The sequence below is a fragment of the Crocodylus siamensis genome, chromosome 3 (genome assembly GCF_052110815.1).
Source record: "Crocodylus siamensis isolate JL-2025a chromosome 3, ASM5211081v1, whole genome shotgun sequence".
Taxonomy (NCBI): Eukaryota; Metazoa; Chordata; order Crocodylia; family Crocodylidae; genus Crocodylus; species Crocodylus siamensis.
This window is the reverse complement of record NC_143397.1, coordinates 166,810,608-166,832,504: the sequence shown is the minus strand read 5'-3', so window position 1 is coordinate 166,832,504 and position 21,897 is coordinate 166,810,608. Positions and strand designations below refer to the sequence as shown.

Sequence of the window (21,897 nt, the reverse complement as noted above, 5' to 3'; positions counted from 1 at the left end):
CACGTACCTTTGAACACAAACTCTGTTCCACCCATAACTTTGGAAGAGTGCACTCCTCTGCTGTAACGGCCCTTGGCATAGATAGTGAAGGTGGGGTGTTTGCAGATAGGGTCAGAGTAGTGATAGTAGTGACCTTCCCAGGTGTTGTTGTTGTCATGGAAGATGAAGTGCCTGGTGAGAAAGAGGACCTCAGGGCGCACCTCACAGCGCTGGCTCACCCATTGTCCATGCAGTCCGATTGTCAAATCAGCTTTTGGGGGTAAGATAGGAGGATGATGCTCATCTGACCGATAGATGATTCTACATGCAATACATGTATGATCATGATTCTGAAAGACAGAGGAAACACTGTTAGCTGTTAGTCATTCTCCTTACTAAAGACCACACTGCTTGTTTTGTACTGAGATAAAATCAGTTTAGTTTTTAAGCATTTAAACGCATGGGCATATTTAGGCTATGCTTTATTGCAGGTTGTCTACTTCAAAGTGGTTACTTGAAATATGGCACATTTGACATCAAGTACCTAATATACATGATGCAGACATATCCTCTCCTGGATCTACCTTAAATTAAGATTTTATTTTGGGTATTTATCATTTCTTTCACTGGGAGAGAAGAAAAAACCATTTGGCTATATCATCCTGGCTGGTGGCCTGTCTCAGCCAGGTAGATGCCTTCAAAGTCTTTTCTTTCCTTCATTCCAAAGAGCACATAGGTTCAGCTCAGCTTTTGCATTCACCACCTCTTGAATCACTAACTGTGGCTGCCAGGGTATGTTCACCTATCCTCCTAACCTTTCACTGGTTGAGCTGTCGGGAAAATTATAATCTGCTGCTGTTTACATTTCTTTAGCTAAGCTGAATTTTAACGTAAAATATCAAAGCCGCTCCGTTCATTTCCAGCTGTGTCCAGTTAAAGCGTTGTTGTCAGTTTTCTTCTCAATGACATGAACTCAATTCTCTGACTTAAATGGTGGTGCAGAGATGTCATTTACAAAGGAGTTGTGTAAGTGTGATTCACACAGTTTTGGGGTGCTGTCTAAGACAGGACAGCCTTTCAGCTGCCTATGACTTGCAGTACTCTCTGGAATCTCCACAGCTCTATACGAAGAAGTTCCTGCAAAGACAACTGTCCAGCCAGCTCAGTTTTTGTACTGGAGAATTGGCCCCCAGCCAGATTCAAGACTTTTGGAGCTCCTTTTCTTTCTTTGCTCTGGCCTTTGAACCTAGCATAAATGGAATGAGAAACTCATTCCTGAGGTCCAGCAAGGTTTAGTATGCTGTCTGTGGTCTTCCACAGAAACTAAAATGAGTGGTGGCCTCAGTTTTGTTTTTGATGGGGAAGTGCTGACATAGTACCAAACTATTATTTATAGTGTCTATTGCATTTTACTGTTATTTTTTTTTGGTTGGCCAGTAACTGAAATAACGTACAGAATGGGCTTTCCTTTCATGTCAAGTTCAAGGCCCCTGTCTTGGAGGAATTTTATATCCAAGGTTCCCAGTTTTCTAATGTTAGAATTGAATGCTATAAACACCTTTCTGTAGCTTCTAGTACTACTTGGTTTTGATTTCACAAAAGATTTTGCCTTTTTGGCAGGAGGGTGCAGTTCAGGTATTCTCCATTAAGATTATATTTTATGTTTCTTTGCTTCATGAGAGGCTACAGCTCTAAGCAAATTTTGAACCATAGTTTATTGATGGGTAAAGTCTTATACTGCCAACTTCTTTTGTTCAACGTCATTTATGTCAATCAATTAGATTAAAAAGAGTAGCTGTAGCTCTGTGAGACAAAAGTAGTGTTCTGCATTTACAAGTGCCTGTTCTGTTCGCTGTACAACACTTGCTTATGTATAAAATCTCTGAATTTGTAGTAGACTCACTAAAAATCAGTGCTGGAAAGGACTTCAAGAGGTCATCTAGTCCAACAGCTTGACAACAGCAATATCAGTAGCTACTGAGGTGTAGAGAATACTGTGTTCTGAAGTTTACATTAGGTTGTAAAGGGCTTATAGTTGGGGGGAAAGATACAGAACAAAGAGATGGTCTTGCACCTTTGTTTCCTTACATTATAGAAACCAGTGATTCTCAACCAGGGTGCCACAGCATGCTGGGGTGCTGCTTGTTACTTTGAAGGATGCTACAAGGTGTGAGGAGATAAGTGAGGTGTGAGGAGACAAGCAGATAAGAAGATTAACACAGGCTCAGTCTTGTCTCTTCCTGGCTGATCCCCCACCACTCTACCTAGCCTCTCTGCAAGGAGGTAAACACTGTAATATATAAACTAGATTTTGAAACTGGCTGCACTCAATTCACAAAAGTTATGTGGGGTGCCTCAAGTCTAAAAAAGTTTGAAAACTGCCGATATAAACATTTTCATGTTCAAGCCATGGTAGTACACAGAGTAGTAAGGTTTACATTGGGTCCTTCAATTCTCTGTTCACGATGTGCATCTTATGTGACCAATTAATAGGAAATGCATTTAGAGTTCGACTTTCTACACTTGTACCCTTCATGTCTGATGATACAATAGCTTCACAAAATTACTTTATGGTACATACAACGCATTTGTAATATATTAAAGTGAGTAATTTATTTGCCTTCACTTACAATAATGGATAGGCACTGAAGATGGAGTCAGTGGAAGGTGTATCATTGATTTTTGCTGGAGTATGGAGAAGATTCTACTTTAAGTATCTTTCACAGAATAATAATATGTTTACCGAGTAACTACAAATTGATTCCTTTTTAATTTATTTTGTTTTATGATGTGTTTAATGGAGACCCTATTTATTCTTTGCTGAGATGGTGCCATGATTACAGTACCTTCCTATTTGCTTCAGACAGGAATTTGACTCCTGCTTTGCCTTTATGGCAGAGGTTGTCCCCACCTGTAAATAAATACTTGGTCATTCAGCCTGGGATACTAAAGGTAGTATAATATGATGCTAGCTACATCTATTGGATATACAAACTGGTGTGTCTTACCTACGTTGGCTCTTTGTGTTGAATGATTTAGCTGGGCTTTTGATTGTGATTTGATTGGTCATTCCTGCTCTACAGCTGTGTTACCATAATAACCATTATAGTGACACTACATTAAAGGGCCAAATTCTGGAACAGGGTACAAATATGTCCAAGTGTAAATGTTCGTGCTACAGTATTGTAAATACAGAGAAAGTACTATTCTGTAATTTAATTGAAATAAATGGAATTAGACTAGATCTATGCAATTTGTAAGAGAGCAGAACCTGGCCCTGTGTAGACAGAGAGATGACAATGTAAAAGGTACAGTTAGTATGAGGACATGAAAACTGTAACATTTTCTGAGACTTCAGGTTCTTGATTGGAAATGGTTGGATGGTCCAATAGTTAGGATGCCAGGACTTCCAAACTCATGAAATGCAGTTGGATTTTTTTACTAGAGATCTCCCATGGAAGAATTAATTTCTTTGTGCCTCAGTCCCTCCTCTGTGAAACTGGACGATAGTTCTTTCTTAGGGTACAGAGGTGGGCTAAGGATAAGTACAATAAACAAATGTGTGGTGTTTAGATATTATGGGAATAGCATCTATGGAGGTGTCTAAAGTAGACAGAAATTTTGTTGTTTTTGTAGATATGGATGTTAATATATATATATACACACACACAAAGGTTAATATATACATAAAGGCTGGTCTAATAAAAGATGTTACCTCTGTCCACGAGCCCTGATATGTTAATATATAAAACATTTATACACAGTCCTGCTTTTGGAAAAAAATCTTAAATTAAAATACGATGAAACATTTGTTTCCTTCTTCCTCTATCATAAAAATGCCCTGGGTTTCTTCTGCAGGCTTGCTTGGGATTTACAAAGCATGTCTATTTAATCTCCAGTTCTTTTCTGTGAATATACATCTTTTACATGGGGAGATGTCTACTTTGTTAGAAGGGTTATGATTCAGAATTCTTCATGGATTAATTATTTAAAAAAAATAAAATTATGTCTAAAATTAATTAGAGCTTGGGAAAGATGCTGGATTGACAGCTTGGGGACTCTCACTCTATACCTCTTGGGAGTGCCCTGAAGCTTGTCACATGCCTTGTTCCTAGTATGCCCCTGCCATGAATAGGAAGCCAGCAGTTGCTGTTTTCATTCATTCCTGGGTTCCACTGCTGAGAATGCAGACAAGGCTGTCAAGTAAGATGTTGGGCATGTTAATGAATGTTCAAATTTAATGCAAAATGTTAAGATTTCCTTTTTTACTACTGCAACATTTCTGCACACAGGAAGAATGGCACAAGATCAACTGTGGTAAAACAGTCACAAGTTGGTACTCCATGTGAGAAATCCATGTGCATACCATACGCTTTTGTTAGTGTGTCTTCTCTTAACTCTTTAAGGAATAGTACATTCTACTTTAAAACACAAATCCTGTGCATAGTTATGAGTAATCTCATTGATTTCAAGAATGTATTTATTCACTCAAATAAGAACTGGGGGAATGTCTGTTTACCAGAGCACCCCAAGGGATGATGAGGTCAAACGGTCACAAAATCCTCCATGACCGTTTCAGGCTGGACATAAGGAAGAACTTCTTCACTGTCCAAGCCCCCAAGGTTTGGAATAGACTGCTGCTGGAGGTGGTTCAAGCACCTACTTTGAGCACCTTCAAGAGTCATTTGGATGTTTATCTTGCTGGGATCCTATGATCCCTGCTGACTTCCTGCCTCTGGGCAGGGGGCTGGACTCAATGATCTTCCAAGGTCCCTTCCAGCCCTAATGTCTATGAAAGCTAAATCTATGAAAGCAGGTGACAAGTACTTGTAATACTGGAGTTTTACAAAGGTAAACACTACAAACAAAAATCCCTGACAGCAGGAACTTATTGTGCTGAGTTTGAGTAGTCTTGTTAGGTTGGGACCAGTGATCCCTTTGCCTTTGTACAATGGGTCTGAATTTTGGAGGAAAAATAATTAGTTTACCATTGTTTTTTTTTGGGGGGGGGTAGTTGTAGCCGTATTGGTCTAAGGACATAGGTAGACAAGGTTCTTTGGGTAAATCTGATATCTTTTATTAGACCAACTAAAATTGGTCCAACTAAAAGATATTGGATTTCCCAAAGAACCTTGTCTGCCATTGTTCTTAGTCATTTTCTGCTCCCAATGGGATTTCTGTATTTATGATCTCCCTGACCCCTGATTAAATGGACAATAAAGGTTTGATGTGTTTGTTTTAGGAGACTGATTTTTTGGCTCTTTCTACCAGGAATAATGGAGTAATGTAGTTGTGATATTTGTTTCAACCAGTTTTCTAGGAAAGATGCTAGGTGACATAACTCCTCTCTAACCGGCTCCAAATCCCTGTTAGATGCTGAGGCAATGCAATCTATCCTCAAAATGCATTATTTCAAGCTGTGATAATTATAAGTATACTGCTGGGTTTCCATCTAATTGACATTGGAAGAGAGATGCTGCCATACTAGATCAAACCTGTGGACATCTAGGACTGTGGTCAGCTGAGATCCTTTAGAGGAAGGTGCAAAAAATGCTTTAGTGGACAATAATATGTAAGTTCCTCATAGAGGACTTTTTTCCATAACCCTGCCAGAAGTTAGGTTAGGCCCTGAAGCAGAAGGGGTTTTTATTTATTTTGACTTTTAAATTGCTTGTGATATAATAGGGATGATTCTTATTCTCAGATAAAGAATCATTCCTATTATATGTAAAGCTTCTTTGAACAGTAGTAAGATCTGGGAGGAACAAGCTAGGGATCCAAGCCTCTTTATTTACCATACTTTTTCCTTCACCACTATCCTATCTTTGAGTATTACTGCTGACCTCCTTGGCCCATGTCCTGAGCCAATATGCATCACTCTTAACTTCAGTTAAGTTAAACTCATTTGCTCCAGCATAAGATCTGAAAAATGTCTAGTATATCTGCCTTTTAGTTGGAGATCTACTGAATATATTGCTCCTTTGTGATTCAAGCCTTTCTCTCCAACCTTATGTAACCCTTTTAACTTCAATATGCAGTGACTGAAATTTATATTTCCTAGTTTCATAGTTAGTAGGGTCAGAAGGGACCTGAGCAGATCATCAAGTCCAACCCTCTGCCATGACAGGAAAGAGTACTGGGGTCAAACGACCCCAGCAAGGTGATTGTCTAGCCTTGTCTTAAAGACCCCCAGGGTAGGAGCCAGCACCACTTCGCTTGGAAGTTGGTTCCAGATCCTAGCCACCCTGACAGTGAAGTAGCGCCTCCTGATGTCTAGCCTAAATCTACCCTCTGCCAGCTTGTGACTATTATTCCTGGTCACTCCTGGTAGTGCTCAGGGGAACAGGGACTCCCCCAGTGCCTGCTGGTCCCCTCTGACTACTTTGTAACAGGCCACTAGATCCCCCCTCAGCCTTCTCTTATGGAGGCTGAACAGGTTCAGGTCTTGTAACTTCTCCTCGTAGGGCCTGCCCTGCTGCCCCCTGATCATGCGAGGCCCTCCTCTGGACCCTCTCCATGATGTCCACATCCCTCTTGAAGTGCGGCGCCCAGAACTGGACGCAATACTCCAGCTTCAGCCTGACCAGTGCCGCATAGAGGGGGAGGATCACCTCCTTGGACCTGCTTGAGATGCATCTGTGGATGCATGACAAGGTACGGTTGGCCTTCCTGCCTGTGTCTCCACACTGTCGGCCCATGTTCATCTTGGTATCAGTGACGACTCCAAGATCCTTTTCTGCCTCTGCACTGATGAGAAGGGAGTTCCCCAGCCTGTATGCATTCTGCTGGTTCTTCCTCCCCAGGTGTATCACCTTGCACTTGTTGGTGTTGAATCCCATCCTATTCTCATCCGCCCACCCCTGTAACCTGTCTAGGTCCGATTGTAGCCTATTCCTTCCTTCTAGCGTGCCCACATCCCCCCACATCTTAATGTCGTCAGCAAATTTGAACAGGGTGCTTTTTACCTCCTCATCCAAGTCACTGATGAAGATGTTGAACAGTGCAGGCCTGAGGACCGAGCCCTGGGGGACCCCACTGTCCACATCCCTCCAAGTCGAAAATGACCCATCCACCACCACTCTCTGGGTGCGGCCCTCCAGCCAGTTGGCGACTCAGTTGACTGTGTAGGTGTCAACACCACAGTCCCCCAGTTTTTTAATGAGAATGGGGTGAAAGACAGTGTTGAAGGCCTTCCAAAAGTCCAGAGAGAGTTATGAGCTTTTTAATATGAAATATGTACTTCATATCATCTACAACATTCTTAATATTATTCTTGTCCAATACATGGAGGAAAAAGACATTTAGTTTTATTATAAAATGAAAAGATCTAATTACAGAGTAAATCATGTTTTAAGGTTGGCTATTTTTTTCAGTATTGTTTTCAATTGTGACACCTTCCTTTTCCAAGCAAGCTGTGTTTGGCTCTGTTGTGGTGGCTAAAGCCATACAAATCATTCCCTTTGCATTTGTCTTGAGCAAGGGCTATTTTCTGAACACAGGCATTCAAAGAGAACATGGCACAGAGGAAGAAAGCATTTGACTAATGCCATTCTGTGAGCACAATTAAAGTAATCTCTAATAAAAATCTCATTTGAGCATGATATAAGCTAAGAAAAAAAGCTGTGGATAAGACAGATAGCTTTTACTTTACAAAGTTGTCCCAGCTATGTGAACAAGTATTTCTACCAATAGAATCTATCTAGAATAAAGATCCTTGACAATAGCTGCTGCTCAGCAGAAACTTCATAAACTTCTCAAGGAATCTTTCTTTCCTTATTCTGATAGAGGGAAGGGATGTTCTACTGTAGCTGCATAAAGATGATTTACTGATTGCCTAACTCTTCCCCATCCATGGTGGTGGCTTTGAGTCAGAATGAGAAGTCAGTCACTGGAGTCCAGTGAACTAAGATAAGGCTGGATAGCTGACAGATCAGTTCCTGAGCTCAGGAAGAAAGGAGATCAGTGATCTGAATATTTCTACTAAAATCCTCTTCTGGTCCTTTCTGCTGCTACTTCCACTGAGATTGCAATAAGTCAGCAAGTCCTTTATGTCACCTGGGGAGTCTCTACTTAAACAGCAAAAATATGGGGGATTCCTTAGCCTTTCTCTGGTATCCTGATGATTGGGAATTTGGAAATGTACCCTTCCAGGACATCTTCTTTTTCTTCCAAATTCTATGCCTGTTATTCTCTGAGCTGCTCCTGGTGGCTTCCCCAGTTCCATGGCTACACAAACTCCATTGGGCAAATCCTACATCTCTGAGTGATGGTAAAATATTTATTGAGAGTAATGTGTGTGAAAGGGATCTTTCTGAAGGGTATTTTCCTGGTCTTGCTTGTATATCTTCATTCTTTAATTTTGTGACTGCAAAATAAATTGTTAGCATACAAGCTCTTTTCAGGGAATTGGCATCCATTTTCCTTACAATAGAGCAGTACCTTGGATTCTAGTAGGATTCAACAGCTCTTTTTGACTGTTTTATATTCATTAGCTAACTTGTTTTTTCATCTGCAGCAGAAGTGTAACTAGTTAGTTCTCTGCCCTGGGTGGTGGCAGTGCACAGGGAAGGGGAAGAAAAAAAAATAAGGCTAGCCCCTGCCCTTGCCATAAAGAAGAGGGAGAACACCTTTTCTCTCTTGCATCAGAGAGTATGACACAGATCCATAGTTTGAAGTTGCAGCAGAGTAGGTTTAGACTGGATATCAGGAAAAACTTATTCACTGTTAGAAGTGAGGCACTGGAATAGGCTGCCTAGGGAAGTTGTGGGCTCTCTGTCACTGGAGGTGTTCAAGCAGAGGACAGCCACTAGCTAGGGGTGACACAGGTGTAGCTATGCTTGTGTTCTACCATGGGTGTTTCCTGTACTTCTGGCCTTTGCTGGTTGTCACACGGAGCTGGTAGGAAGTTCTTCCCCCTTCCCCAAGCCCTTTCTGCTATGTGTCAGGATTTGTTTGGTTTTTTTAAGCCTTCCTCAGTCATTGGATGTTGAGTGTAGCCAAGGCTAGGGATTTTTGCCTGGGGTATGCCAATGCTCTTGGGGTATAAAGCTGGAGGTCTTGCCTCCTGCTCAGGATCAGACTGATCGCTTTATTTGGAGTCAGGACTGGATTTTACCCCGTGATAAGATTTATATTGATTGTGGGATTTTTTGCCTCCTTCTGTACCAAGGGGTGTGGTCTGGCATCTCTTGAATGTATTTTAACAACCTTTTACAAAAGCAGGACATTGGCTGCTGTGGCCTTCCTGCTTTATCTATTGCAGGTTAGAGTGTTAGGTCTTGTGTTGTGTAAGGTTGACAGTAGTTTTATTAAGAGGTTAGATTATGGATTTGTGTGGGATGGTTTGGATAGGAATGATCCTGCCTCAGGCAGGGAGTTGGACTAGATGACCTCTGGAGGTCCCTTCCAGCTCTACTTCTCTGGGACTCTATGATTCACCACCACTCAGGTGCTGCCACTCCGCTGTCACTGCTGTTCTGTCCTTCCAGCTGCTGAAGCTGGAGCCATTGCATGGAAGGTGCCAGGTGTGTGTGGGGGGAAAGGGGCAGGAGAGTGAGGCATCCCTCTGTCTCCATTCCAATGTCCTCCTCCCCCATTTTAGGCAGCAACTGGTGCTTCTGCCTCACTCGCCCACTCATTGTTATACCATTGATTAGAATTTATTACTAATTATGCTTGTTACAATATTATCCACAATATTAGATACTGCTGCAGCTGGCCCCTGGAACAGGTCTTGGTAGAAGGGACCTCTGAAAAAAGGTGAGGTTGGGGATTGTTGAACGAGGGATGTAGAGCTATGAACTCTAGATTTCTGAGCAACAACTTCTTTTAAGCCTATTGACCACTTAAAGCCAGAGGTTAGCAGTGTATGGCCCATGGAGCCCTTTGTCTGTGCCCAGGCTTGTGTTGGGGCTGAGCAGCAAGGAGCTGGAAGCTGTGCCTAGTTAGCTGCGCCACAGCCACTTTTCCCAACTGCTCTCCTTTCCCCCTCCTGTCAGCTTCCCCTCCTGCACCCTCCAAAACTACTTTCTGACCTTCACTCCCTCTCTCTTCCCCGCCACTCCCTCCCTAAGGCTGTGGTGCAAGCACAGCTTCTAGCTAGAGTGAAACTGCATAGGGGCTGGGCTGGGTAGGAGTGGGTGGGGTGGGAAGAAGTGGCAGCAACATGGAAGAAGGTTCCAGGTCCCCAGCCTGACACAGCTCCCCTCTGGCAATATGTACAGATATTCACTTTCCCAGGAGAAACTATCTCAGAAGTAATTTAACTATGGTTATTTCCAGGTTATTGTTCTCTTGGGGCAGCCTTTTTTCCTTTGGAAAAAAAGCCTGGATGTCTGTACACTAGTGTTTTCTCCTGGAAGAGCAGGAATACTTCCAGGAGAACTTGAATGGCTACACAAGGCCTGGGTAGAAACTATTCTCATATCACAGTCTGGGAACAGGGAGCTTGGAGAAGCAGCAGGGGTACAGGCACAGCTCCTAGCTGTGTGGCTTTGTTGGTGTTCAGGGAAAGCCTTCCTGCTGCTGACACACTGCTGAAGCCACCTGGCCTGCACTGGTCTGATGTCAGGTTGTTTTGGCCTGTGGCTTGAAAGAGGTTGCTAAGCCCAGCTTCAAGCCTGTGCTAGCCCTTACACTATACTATACATAACAATAAAACTGCAAGGTTAGTAGAATTATGGTCCCTTTCTGATGACTTGGTAAGTGGTTTGGGAAGTCTTTTTCTCCCTTTCCACATGCTAAAACTATGTGCAGCTCCTCTGCCCTCTTTATCTGGAGCCACAGAATGGCAAACACATCCTTTCTGAATGATAAGAGTTGTAAGATGTTCAAGCAGAAACACTGCCAAATACAAACAGAAGAGCAAATGTTCTTTCTTATCCTGCTTCCCTGCCTTTGAACTCCTCCTCCTCCAACCCTTTCCTTCCCAGTGATGCCAGCGAAAAACAAAAACCCAACCCAGAAACTCTTGGCAGAGAGATTGCTTCTTTCTGTTGTGCTTCACTTGGGGCCCAATGCTTTTAATGTTTGCTTTTTATATAAATTCAGCTCACTGGGGAGATAATGCTCCTAGTTTGTCTTCCCCTTTTCCTGTACTATACTGTTGTTTACCATTATGCTGCTCATTTTGAACAGCTCACATACTTCATGATCTGTGCAGTCCCTTGCTTCAAAAAATATTTGAAGTTACATTGAAATAAAAAGAAAAATATTCCAAAAGGTTCAGCTCCTTCTGATTTTCACTCTTCGTCTAGTCTGGCACCCTTCAGGCTGAAAGCTGTGGCTAGAAGGCCTCGATCTTCAGCTAGTATAAATCATCAGCATACTATTAGGCTGTGGAGCAGGACTGATTTCTATTAGTAGCAGAACTGCTCCAAGAAGCAGGCCCTGTTGAGATGGAAATCAAAAGTGTTTCAGAAAATTCATAAAAGGCAGCTGTTTAAGAGACTATTATTTTCTTTCATTTTACCCCTAAGTTCTAGTATGCAGAGTGTCAAAGAATTGCGATTAAAAAAAAATCCAACATGTTATTTTTAAAGTTGTTCTTGAGAAATTCCACAGACAAAAAATGTGACATTTCTCTGCAGTTTTAAGAATAACATTCACATATGGGCATCATCCTCAAACCACTGCCACAACTCTGTTGCCCCAAAACAGTAAATACTTTGTCTCATCTTATAAAAATCCATTTTTATTAAAATGCTGAATTTGGCCTGTTCCAAGTTCTTTCTTGCTATTTCATGAACAACAAGGAAGTTGCAAAATACTGTACTCCAATCACAGACAAAACATTCTACTGGTGAAATGGGGCATAGAAACCAGATCGGTTTGCAGGTACGTATGACCGCTTTGATCACATTGCTTCATTCAAGGCTCATTACAAGTTTAAGTTACTGATAAGAATGCTCACGTTATTCACTGTTTCAGCTCGGAGTAGAGCTGAAAGACAAATCATTTGGCCCCTTGCATTAGGACACTGGAACACAAAGCATCAATAAACTTTGGCTGCAAATGTGCGTAATAGTTGAATAAAGTAACCAAAACAGCTAAATGAAAATACTGTAGGTGGGATAAGGGGTGGGAGAAGGAGTGAGGAAATGTACCAGGGGAGAATGGAAATAAAAGGTATGTTTAGCTCTAATCTAGCCAGACTGCAAGCCCACTGTATCAGGAGAAGAGCTGGCCAATAGCAGAAATAGGGCACATCAGGTCAGGACTATTCCGAGTATTTCTAAGGTCTCATCACCTGAATCTGGTGACAGATTCTAGATCCAGTGACAAAAGGGTTCCCAAAACAGATACAAAAACTATGTTGAAAATTTATTTCCAGGAATTGGCTTCAAACAGACAGAATTCAAACAGAATTGGCTTAAAACACATTTAAATAAATGCAAAAGGCTGACTGACTTTATTTCAGATTGCCGTAGAGCCCAGGCCACATAAAGACCAGTTCCATGGATACTCAGTACAATTCCAAAGTCCATTCCCCTACCCCTTCAGATAGTTCCAGCCTAAGACAACACTTTAATGAACTGCTAAAACCTCTCTGCACTACAAAAGTGATAATTTTCAGGCTTTCCATGACCTCATATGAGGCTATGGTGTAATATATAAGACTGGCTGCTGAGAGTTGAAAAGCATGGTTGACGTAGTTGTAACTCAGGCTGCCAGATGAGCTGAGCTAACTCATAAGAACGACAAAAGATTTAAAATTTTAATTAAAAATCTTGAAGCAATCAGAAGGCATTTAGAAAGTAGGAGAAATCAGTAACCTGATTGCAAAGTTGTCAGTTTTTTGGAGAATGTAGTTCATTTCTAGGCGTGAAGAACTGCAAGAATTGAACTGTCTTAAAGTGTCTATTTTGCGGCTGCTGTTGACATTCATTTATTTTTATATCTATCTATCTATCTATCTATCTATCTATCTATCTATCTATCTATCTATCTACACACACACACATACACATTTAGTTTGGACTGTGTAAAAATATTAAGTCTTTCTTTTCTCCCTATTTACTGCAAGCAAACGATGAATGGATTATACTTTGGTGGCAAACAAGGAAGATGCTGATACCAGTACAAACCTGTTTGCTGAGTTAATCGGAAGGCAAAATTTTGTCAGGCTGAGCACCAAGGTTCTTGTTCATAAATAGTGTTGTGCTAGTGCTGGGACAGACATTTAGTACATTATAATGCCAGTGTAATTGTAAAATAGACCTTAATAACCAAGTTAACAAAGCAAGGTCCATACAAGAAAATCTCATTCTACATTGGCTATTATCTGGCATCAGATTTTTGTACAGTTACTGTATAATGTCACCTAAAGAACCTTTAAAAGAAGCATGTCTTTTGCAATCTTATAGCCAACAGAAGTAGTATGGGATAGGTTTCTAAATTTAAATCCCATATATGCTGTTATTCAAAACTGGATTGAAGTTAATCTGTTTAAAAAAACAAACATTTAAAACTGTCCCTGTTCCTGCCTGTTGTTTCTCTAAGCCAGTGAGGGCCAACCTTCTTAGCAGGTATGCCAAAAATAAGCCCCAGACCCTCCCCAAATGCCACTTCAATACCCTTCCCCCGCCTCATATGCAGCTTCGCGTTCTGCTCACAGCCCTGTGCTTTCTGCCTGATCTACTTTACCTTCTGCTTCCTGCCCAATCTGCTACTCTATTTTCTGCTCCCTGCCATGTCTGCTGCTGTGCTGCCTGCCCCCTTCCCAGTCTGCCAGGTGCTAACAGGGAGGCTGCCCATGCCACTTGTGTCACCTGTGCCACAGATTGGTCACCCCTGCTCTAAGCAACAGCCTTCGGCAAAGACAAATAAACAAAAAGCTTCCAAACCCAGCTGTCAGCTGCAGGTAAATCAGAGTTTTGCATGTTTAACATTTATAGTTCAGGCAATTGAAAAGTACGGTCCTCCAAAATTACATTTTTTTGGTTGAAATAATACTTTGCACACTGATCATGTTCTACCTGATGTCCTTAACATACCCGACAGACATTTCTTTATTTATTGTTACAGTGCTATTGGGAGCTGTACAAGGAAATAGGATTCTCATTACGTGGATAAAAAAAAAATGAGTCAGAAAAATTAAGTGCCAAATTTTGAAAGAGTGCAGTGGTTCTGGGCGCCTCACTGTTTGGAAGCCTGGGAAAACCTGATTTTCAGGGTTATCTGATCATCCAGAACTTGAGATAAAGTCTATGGTAGTGGCAGTGCTAAGCATTTCTGAAAAGCGGTTTCTAACAGTAATCAAACTGGCAGGAAAGGAGAGAAACTATTTCTATATGGTTTGTAATAAGAATGTTTCTAATTAAAATTGTATGGTCCATCCAAATGGTTGAACAGAATGAAAGTGGTGAACAAGAGTATTTAAACACAGTCCATCCTTATACTCAAAGTTACCATGATGGTTTTAGAATAGCCTGTTAACGTAGCTGTCATTGTGGTCTTTGTAGCCCTGTTTATTTTTAAAAAAGAAGTTAAATAATACATAAGAGATGGGTACATTTTAAGATCAATAAGATTCTTCTAGGACAGTGATTCTCAACCAGGGTGATGCGACACCCTGGGATGCCTTGACATTGTTTCAAGGATGCCATGGGGTGCACTGTTAGCATTGTTAGATGTGCAGACATGATTCCTGTGATAAACCCAGGGATTTCAAATAGGAATCCACAGTGTTAAAAACAGCCTTCTCTTTTGTGGTCTTTCTGAATTGTTTGCACCAGAAGAATTGTTTTGTTTTCCTGTAGTCAAAAACAAGTGCAAACCAGGAGTTGGCATTTTCCTAGGGGTGCTTGGGGTCTAAAAATGTTAAGAACCAATGTTCTAGGAGCATTTATGCTGCACGTGATTAAGCAGCTCCTCATCTCTTTATGCTGCAGATCTTCAGGGTTCTTGAATATCCCATATTATCTCCCCAGGCTACATGATACCTATGAACAAAAGTCCCTAGAGTTATTTCTCCTACATGACACAGTACAATGCATTGTTACCACATAACTAAGGCAGCTCCTACATTGTTTTCTCTCTGATATTGTATAAGCAGTTGACTTTTTAAGGTACAGAATATTGCCCTGAATCTCTCAGTGACTACAACAGAAAAGTGGAGGATGCCAGAGCCCTGCACAATTGGGTCCTAATTAATTACCTTCAGTGAATGACAAGACAACTGAAAAGTATGTATACTGATCCACTGCTACTAAGTTCAATTCACAGACATCAACATGTATTAAAGATGGAATTTGTTTTAAGGTAGACTCTTATCTAAGAGAATTTGTAAAGCCTTAAGAGATTACATATTAGATATTTTTAAAAGCTCCCCAATTTCATCTGTTCCCTTGAGTTAAGATATGGGAATTTGTGAATGTATTCAGATTTGTAGCTTGGCTTTAAGCTGTCTGGTTTTTGGACAGCCCTTTTGATTTACCATCTTGTGGCTAAATCACTGCAGGAATTTGGACACGGCCCAATTCTATTTGTTTAAAGTCAGATCATGAGGCTTTGGCATTTCTAACTTATCCAGCAATCATTTGCTTTTAATTACCATTCAGTTCAACCACATACATAATGAATATGACTACTGCTTCCAACTTTTAGGCTATACAAACTTCTGAGCTGGGTGGAACAATCTTTTTCATGGAAGCTTCATTATAAATTTAACGTAGAATGGGAATCTTCTTATTTTAGCCAGGTCTTTATATATAACATAAATAAGAAAATGAAACAAGCCATAAATGAAAGATCCCACACAATACACCTGATTCACATCAATGGCAATTTTCTGGCCTCTCTATTCTTGCTGTGCGACTGTAGAAAGCTTAAAAAAACAAGCTGATTTAATGTTTCTATTTATTCATGGTGTCCAGTTTCTAGAGGAGTCTGTGACTAGTGGTTTTAAACTCAATTTAGCATTTAAACTCATTTTCAGCTCTGTCCCTGTGGATTAGCAATTAGAAAAGGAAAGAAATTCAAAGAAGAAGGGTTATAACCTCTCAGTGCTATTTTTGTGTGGTCTTTAAAAAATGCATCTTTTTCTTCCAATGTTCAGCAAACAGTGCAACCAGCAGCCAGGTTAACTACTGGTTGATACTGAATAGTCATGGTTACACACACATTAATTCTTAGAAGCCTTTCATGTCTACTAATGCATGCCCACACACACACACATTTGTCTTGCTGATTGCACTGTAATGCAAGCCTAGTATCTACATATCCAACCATCCCAATTCAAAAAAATTCATAAAAATATGAACAAGACCTATAAACTAAAAATATTCAGACTCCTCTGTGTTGCGCACTGAAAAGTTGCAAGGGTCCTGTTAAGTACTTGTATTTCAGTAGCAGTCGTAAGCTTCAACTGAGAATGGGGTTAGACACTGTACAAACATATCAAAGGACAGAATCTTTACCTTGAAGAACTTGTGGTCAAAACAGACCAGACATGGAAGAGAAACAAAGAGGCAAAATGATTTACCAAGAGTCGCACTGTAGGCCAGAAATAGAAATAGGTCCTGGTTGCACATAGTGCTGCTCTATTTTTTACTGCCCAGTACTTTCTTTTGTCTGCGTGTTTGATTACCCCAAGAATACTTAGAATGAATATGCTCCTGCACAGTGCTGTCATTCTCTGTAGTCAGTGATACTAATGTGAATGATATCCCAGTACCATTAACTCAGTCTTTAGACATGGACACATGAATATATACCCTTGGGTAATTTATACTGATTTTTGTAAACAGAGGTAAATTATACCGGGATCAAAGAAGAAGAGCCATGCAGTTTATTTCAGTGCAGCTCAGAATAAGCAACTATTACTAATGCTTCACTGCTGGGTAACAAGGACCAAATAACATGTCCCTTTAACAAATGGCCACCTTAAGATGGATTCAAATAGATAAACCTCAATTGCCAAAACTTATACTGGTTAAATTTTACTCCTGATGTTTTCAGAGGAATTCTCTTCTAGAATGGGTGAATTTGGCCCAGCTTAGGAGCTTTCATCACCTGTCTGGTAGTTCTGAATGCCCATTATGTTGGCCTGAATGTTGTGTTTGTCCCTCACCTCAGACCCCCTGCCTGTTGACATGTTTGGAGGCTCTGAACTCCAGTGTCTACCATATATCTCTGAACTCCAATATCTATCATCTGTGTATGGATGTGCTGGTAGACATACAAAACCAAATGCTGCTTTGGAACCACACAATAAGCTCCCATTGCTTTCAAGGGGAGTTGTGCTTGTGCCTTTGAGGGCAGAATTTGTTCTACCAGAGATGAAAGGACGGTGAATTCAGTATACAAACTTCATGTACATAATAAGGTGGACAGACTATCCTGTGTGACCACAATAATGACAGGGAACACTTGACATAGGGCTAAGAGACTTGTCTAGAGCACTACGTTTGAGAAATGAGCTGTCCAGCAGCGCTACTGCAGCACAGGGGCCAAGCATGTGAATTGTGACCAAACTGTCATAAGATAACAATAGAACTGGACAAAATCCTGTTTCTGTATATCTAGCTACACAGTAAACCTAGCCATTTTAACACTGAATCTCTACTGAAGTTACCATTACGTGGAAATGTAATCATTTTTACCATAACATGTAACTGCCAATATGAGAATAACCAGGTTTGGTGGGGCAGGACCAGCATCTCAGCTGTTTATATTGAAACCAGCTTTTTGTCTTTGTTCCAGGAGTTCTAAAACATACCTAAAATAATTGCCAGCATAATGTGACATACAGCAAGCAACTGGTGTCGAACAAGTTGTATCTAAGGATCCATATCAAAGCAAAGATTTACACCCTCCTTACACAACAAGTTAAAAGAAAGCAAATCCAAAATAGAAACCTGTGAACATTATTTGTTTTAGGTAATCAGAGTGATGGGAAAATTAAAACTGTTTTCAGGTGTATCAATGGCATGTGTGTGCGTGCGCATGTGTCTGGTGCTGCTGCTAAAAACTATTTTGGAATTGTTTTTATAGGAAAGCACAAAATGAGTTGTTTTGGGTCCACTTGAGAAGAAGATGGCATGACAGAAATAATGGCAAGGTTTGTACAAGCCCATAGAAAGCTGTGGATTTAAACTGCCATTTAGTAAGAATCTGGAGGTATAGATGACACATTGTTGGAATTCTGGGGATGTGGGGAAGGGAACCAACATAGGGAGGGTTAAAGAGTTATGGCTTGGTAGAAATGCCTGCCTGTTTATTCTCCAATTTTTCTCTTCCCATGGTGTGTTTCATCTCACATTTCAAATGTTGTGGCCAAATTTTGCATCAATTTTAGTGAAAAAAATCACCAATTGTCATACCATGTTTCCACCATTCACTGGGTACACTTACATGAGATGCTATGGCAACGTAGCATCAGTAGGCACAAAGTGTGATGCCGATGCTACATCGCCATAATGACACAGCGTCTAAAAATAACTACACCTCTGGGACTGTGGAGTATCGGTGGGTACTGTATAGTCATTTAGTACTTGTACTAGAATATTATCTAGGTGTAAAGTCTAATAAACCTGTTAAATGACTGCACACTACCAAATGTGCACTCAGGGGCACATGTAGACATGCCCACTGGAAATAATCCTAAAGCTGTCTCTGTCTAGCACCTATTAGTAGCAACTGAAATCTGAAATGTGGTTCCAATTGCTACATTCCTTTGACATGTCATCATAAAAGATGTGCAGACAAGATCCACTGCAAAAGCATACCAGTGCACACACCCCCAGTGTGATTTTTATTTAACTCAGTATGGTTTGATCCCAGTGACAGAGGGACCCTTTGAAAACTGAATCCTAAAATGGAATTAAAGCCTCATTCAAAATTCACTTGCTTTTCATTTCTAGTAATGAATGTGTCTGAGGCTTGAATCCTTGACCCACATAGTCTGGCAATTTCTTTGTCCTTCATAATGCCCCTCTCTTGCCCTTACCTTCCAGTCTCCCCCTGGTTCCACATACTCACAAAATTCTGTTTTCCTCTGCTGTGCTGTTGCCTTTTCACCACATTCCCATCTGTTATAACCTCTCCCTGTTTCAAACTCCCACACTGAATCTTCTGTCTTCTATGCTGCTAACTTTCAGACTTTAACCACCTCTCTAGCCATTCTCATGGCTCCTTCAAGTGACTGGCTCCATCTTCATTCCCAGAACAGCTCTCACTTCCTGTTCAATTACCCTGGCCTCCTATTGATCAAAACTCATAACGCACCAGTGTGATACCATTACTGTTAATATAATTTGATTTATCATCCATAAATGGGATCCTACGCCCCTGAATTATGCAATTTTTAAAATATTTACATTCATTGCGCTTTCTTCAGTCTAGCTTTTATTCTAGAATATTATTTGCACATAGAGTCTAATAAACCTGTTGATTTGGAAGAATGGAATGACATGGAATTGTCTCTTGTAACATAAAAATAAATGTGTGTACCTTCGCATTTTGAAGGGGAGGCTGGTAACTAGAAGGTCGATAGTACATCCTCTGAGTAGCATCAGTGTGGATGTCTCCAAGAAATAGCTCCTCCACTAAGTGATCCAAATTGTGATGTAGGTACTGCTTCTCTACTCGAATCAGTTGAAGTTCATGCATGGCAAAATTCAGAGCCTTGGTGCATTCACAGCCACTGTCTTCTCTCCACAAATCATAGTTCACATCCTGCTCCCAAGGACTATCTGCTGGTACAAATCCAGGACACGTTCGATTTAACAGCTGACTTAGCTTTTCAGCTACTGCTTCGCTGTGGCAGATGATCTGAGTGTTTCGTAACTGGTAGTCAGCTTCAGTTCCTCCTCGGATGATCCAGGATGCTTGGCGAAGGCGAATTTTACCACGGATAACTAGAGTGTAGGTAGGGTTTGTGCAGCGGTTGCCACCATAGTAAAACTGATAGGCTTTGAAGGTGTTATTGTGGTAGAATCTGTAAGATCTTGTAATAAATTCAGGGCCTGATCTAACTTCGCATCTGTAGGAGGATCGAAAGTGAAATAAAACAATATTTTAGAGGGGTTGCCAGGCTATCATGCTACAATCAATAAGATTGGTTAAAGTTTTTTAGTGCTTACTAATATATTACTACTGTATCAATTTATTTTCTTTTTATGGCACAAAACAGTCCAGCTACATAAAGCATTTACATGCCCCAAATAATAAAGGATCTGAGCTCTTTACAATACCCCTGTAATATGGAAGTATTCCCCTCTTTGTTTTAGAAACTGGGAACTCTGATACCAGGAGACCTGAATAATTTGCCCAAGGTCACACAAAACATGGGAACTAAACTTGAGTTATCCCACCAACTTGTGACAAACCCTTCCTCTCTCTCTCTCTCTCACTTGCCCAGTTGGAATAACAGTGAATCTCCTCTGTTCTTTACTTAGTTAACACCGTTTTACATGAATAAAAAAATGCCTAGCTTTATGAATAATTGCTCCTTGGGTAAAGTGATAGGTGGGAGTTCATTTATCAACCATTTATTCATTGGATGGTTTGAAACTAAGCTTAATTGTGACCACATCCATTAGAATATTTAATTTTTGATATTTTTAAAGAAAATATTTTGGTTCATATATGCTTTTTTGTATTAGGGTCACCATATAAAGAAGTTCTTTAGAAGCAATGGCAGCCCATTAAATAAATATTTTCTTTTTTGTGTAGTAAATTTGGAGAAAGGACTGATGGAATGTCATGATATTAGGATAAGTAGTTATGCATACTTGGGCTGGGGTAGCACAGTTTGTTAATTTCATTTGCTAATGAAACAATGTATGCAGAAAGCTCAGAAAATAAAGATCTATTCACCTGATCTACTGTTATGTAGTTGACTGTAATGCAGCTTATTCTTTGTAATGAGCAAGTTTTAACAATATTTTGTTTCCTTACTTAGTAAAATCAAATTAAAAATATATTGTCTATTGCATTTCAAACTGAAGATGACAGAGTGGTGTATAACAAGGTACCATTCTGGTGTACCCTGAAAGCCTTTGGCATGTCTCTATAAAACTGTGTTTTCTTTTAAGAGTGTGTATGTTTCCCTATGTAATTCAAACAATCTATTTTTCTTTTTGCTTACCCAGTAGAAACCCAGTGTCCTTCGATATTGGGAGGCATCTGTACCGTGATTCGGGCCCCATTATGAAGATGTTTCAGCATATGATGACACTGTGATTCTTTGAAAGCCCTCCATGCACTCTTCTCTAATGATCGAGGATGGGATCTGCTGTCTGGATGAAGAAGAGCAGAACCCTCTCCCAGCCCTGTAAAATAAAGGTATGAGTTATTGTGGGATTCCGGTGAGAAAGACTGAGACATAGTATAAGTTAGGCTGAGGATCTCCTCATAGCATGCCGCTCACTCATAGTTATTATGCATATAGGACAGCATTTTTACATTACTTATCTCATTTGAAAAGAAAAATTGGGAACAGTCTCTCTCTGCTAACCCATTACTGATCCACTGAATAGTTTGCACATGGTATAATGAAAGCTGAACCAGAACCAAAATTCTGGATTCGAACATCCCTGAAATATGAATTTGGTTTTGAACTTATAGTTATGTATATACAGTGTAAGTCAGGGCCATATAAAAATGCACAGGCTAAGTCTCCACATGCTAATTCTGAAACTGGAAGCAGTATAATCATTTGTAATTAGTGCAGGGAATCTCTGCATGGGATTGCGTGATACTATATAGGTCTACCCATTGTCTCTAACGGGACAAACAACAGTTCTGGAGCCAAGTACCTCTGCAACTCTGGAAAATTTGTATCAAGATCCAGATATGAACTTTGTGGCTTTGGCCGCCCTCTAATTTAAATGTTTCTATAATAAACTCTCAAAAAAAGGCCACTCTTTAAAGGCAAGGGAAAATAGATATTAAAAGCATGGCTTCTGTACACAG

General features: G+C 40.5%; 1 protein-coding gene across 1 annotated transcript in view; it reads right to left on the bottom strand.

Annotated features, from left to right (window-relative positions):
- APCDD1 (APC down-regulated 1) overlaps positions 1-21,897 on the bottom strand; it is a 43,775-nt gene that overhangs the window by 9,357 nt on the left and 12,521 nt on the right. The window contains exons 2-4 of the mRNA XM_090039672.1: positions 21,071-21,254; positions 19,432-19,963; positions 8-329 (exon numbers count right to left, since the gene is read on the bottom strand). Coding sequence (XP_089895798.1) covers positions 8-329; positions 19,432-19,963; positions 21,071-21,254 — 1,038 coding nt within the window. The remainder of the gene's footprint in view (positions 1-7; positions 330-19,431; positions 19,964-21,070; positions 21,255-21,897) is intronic.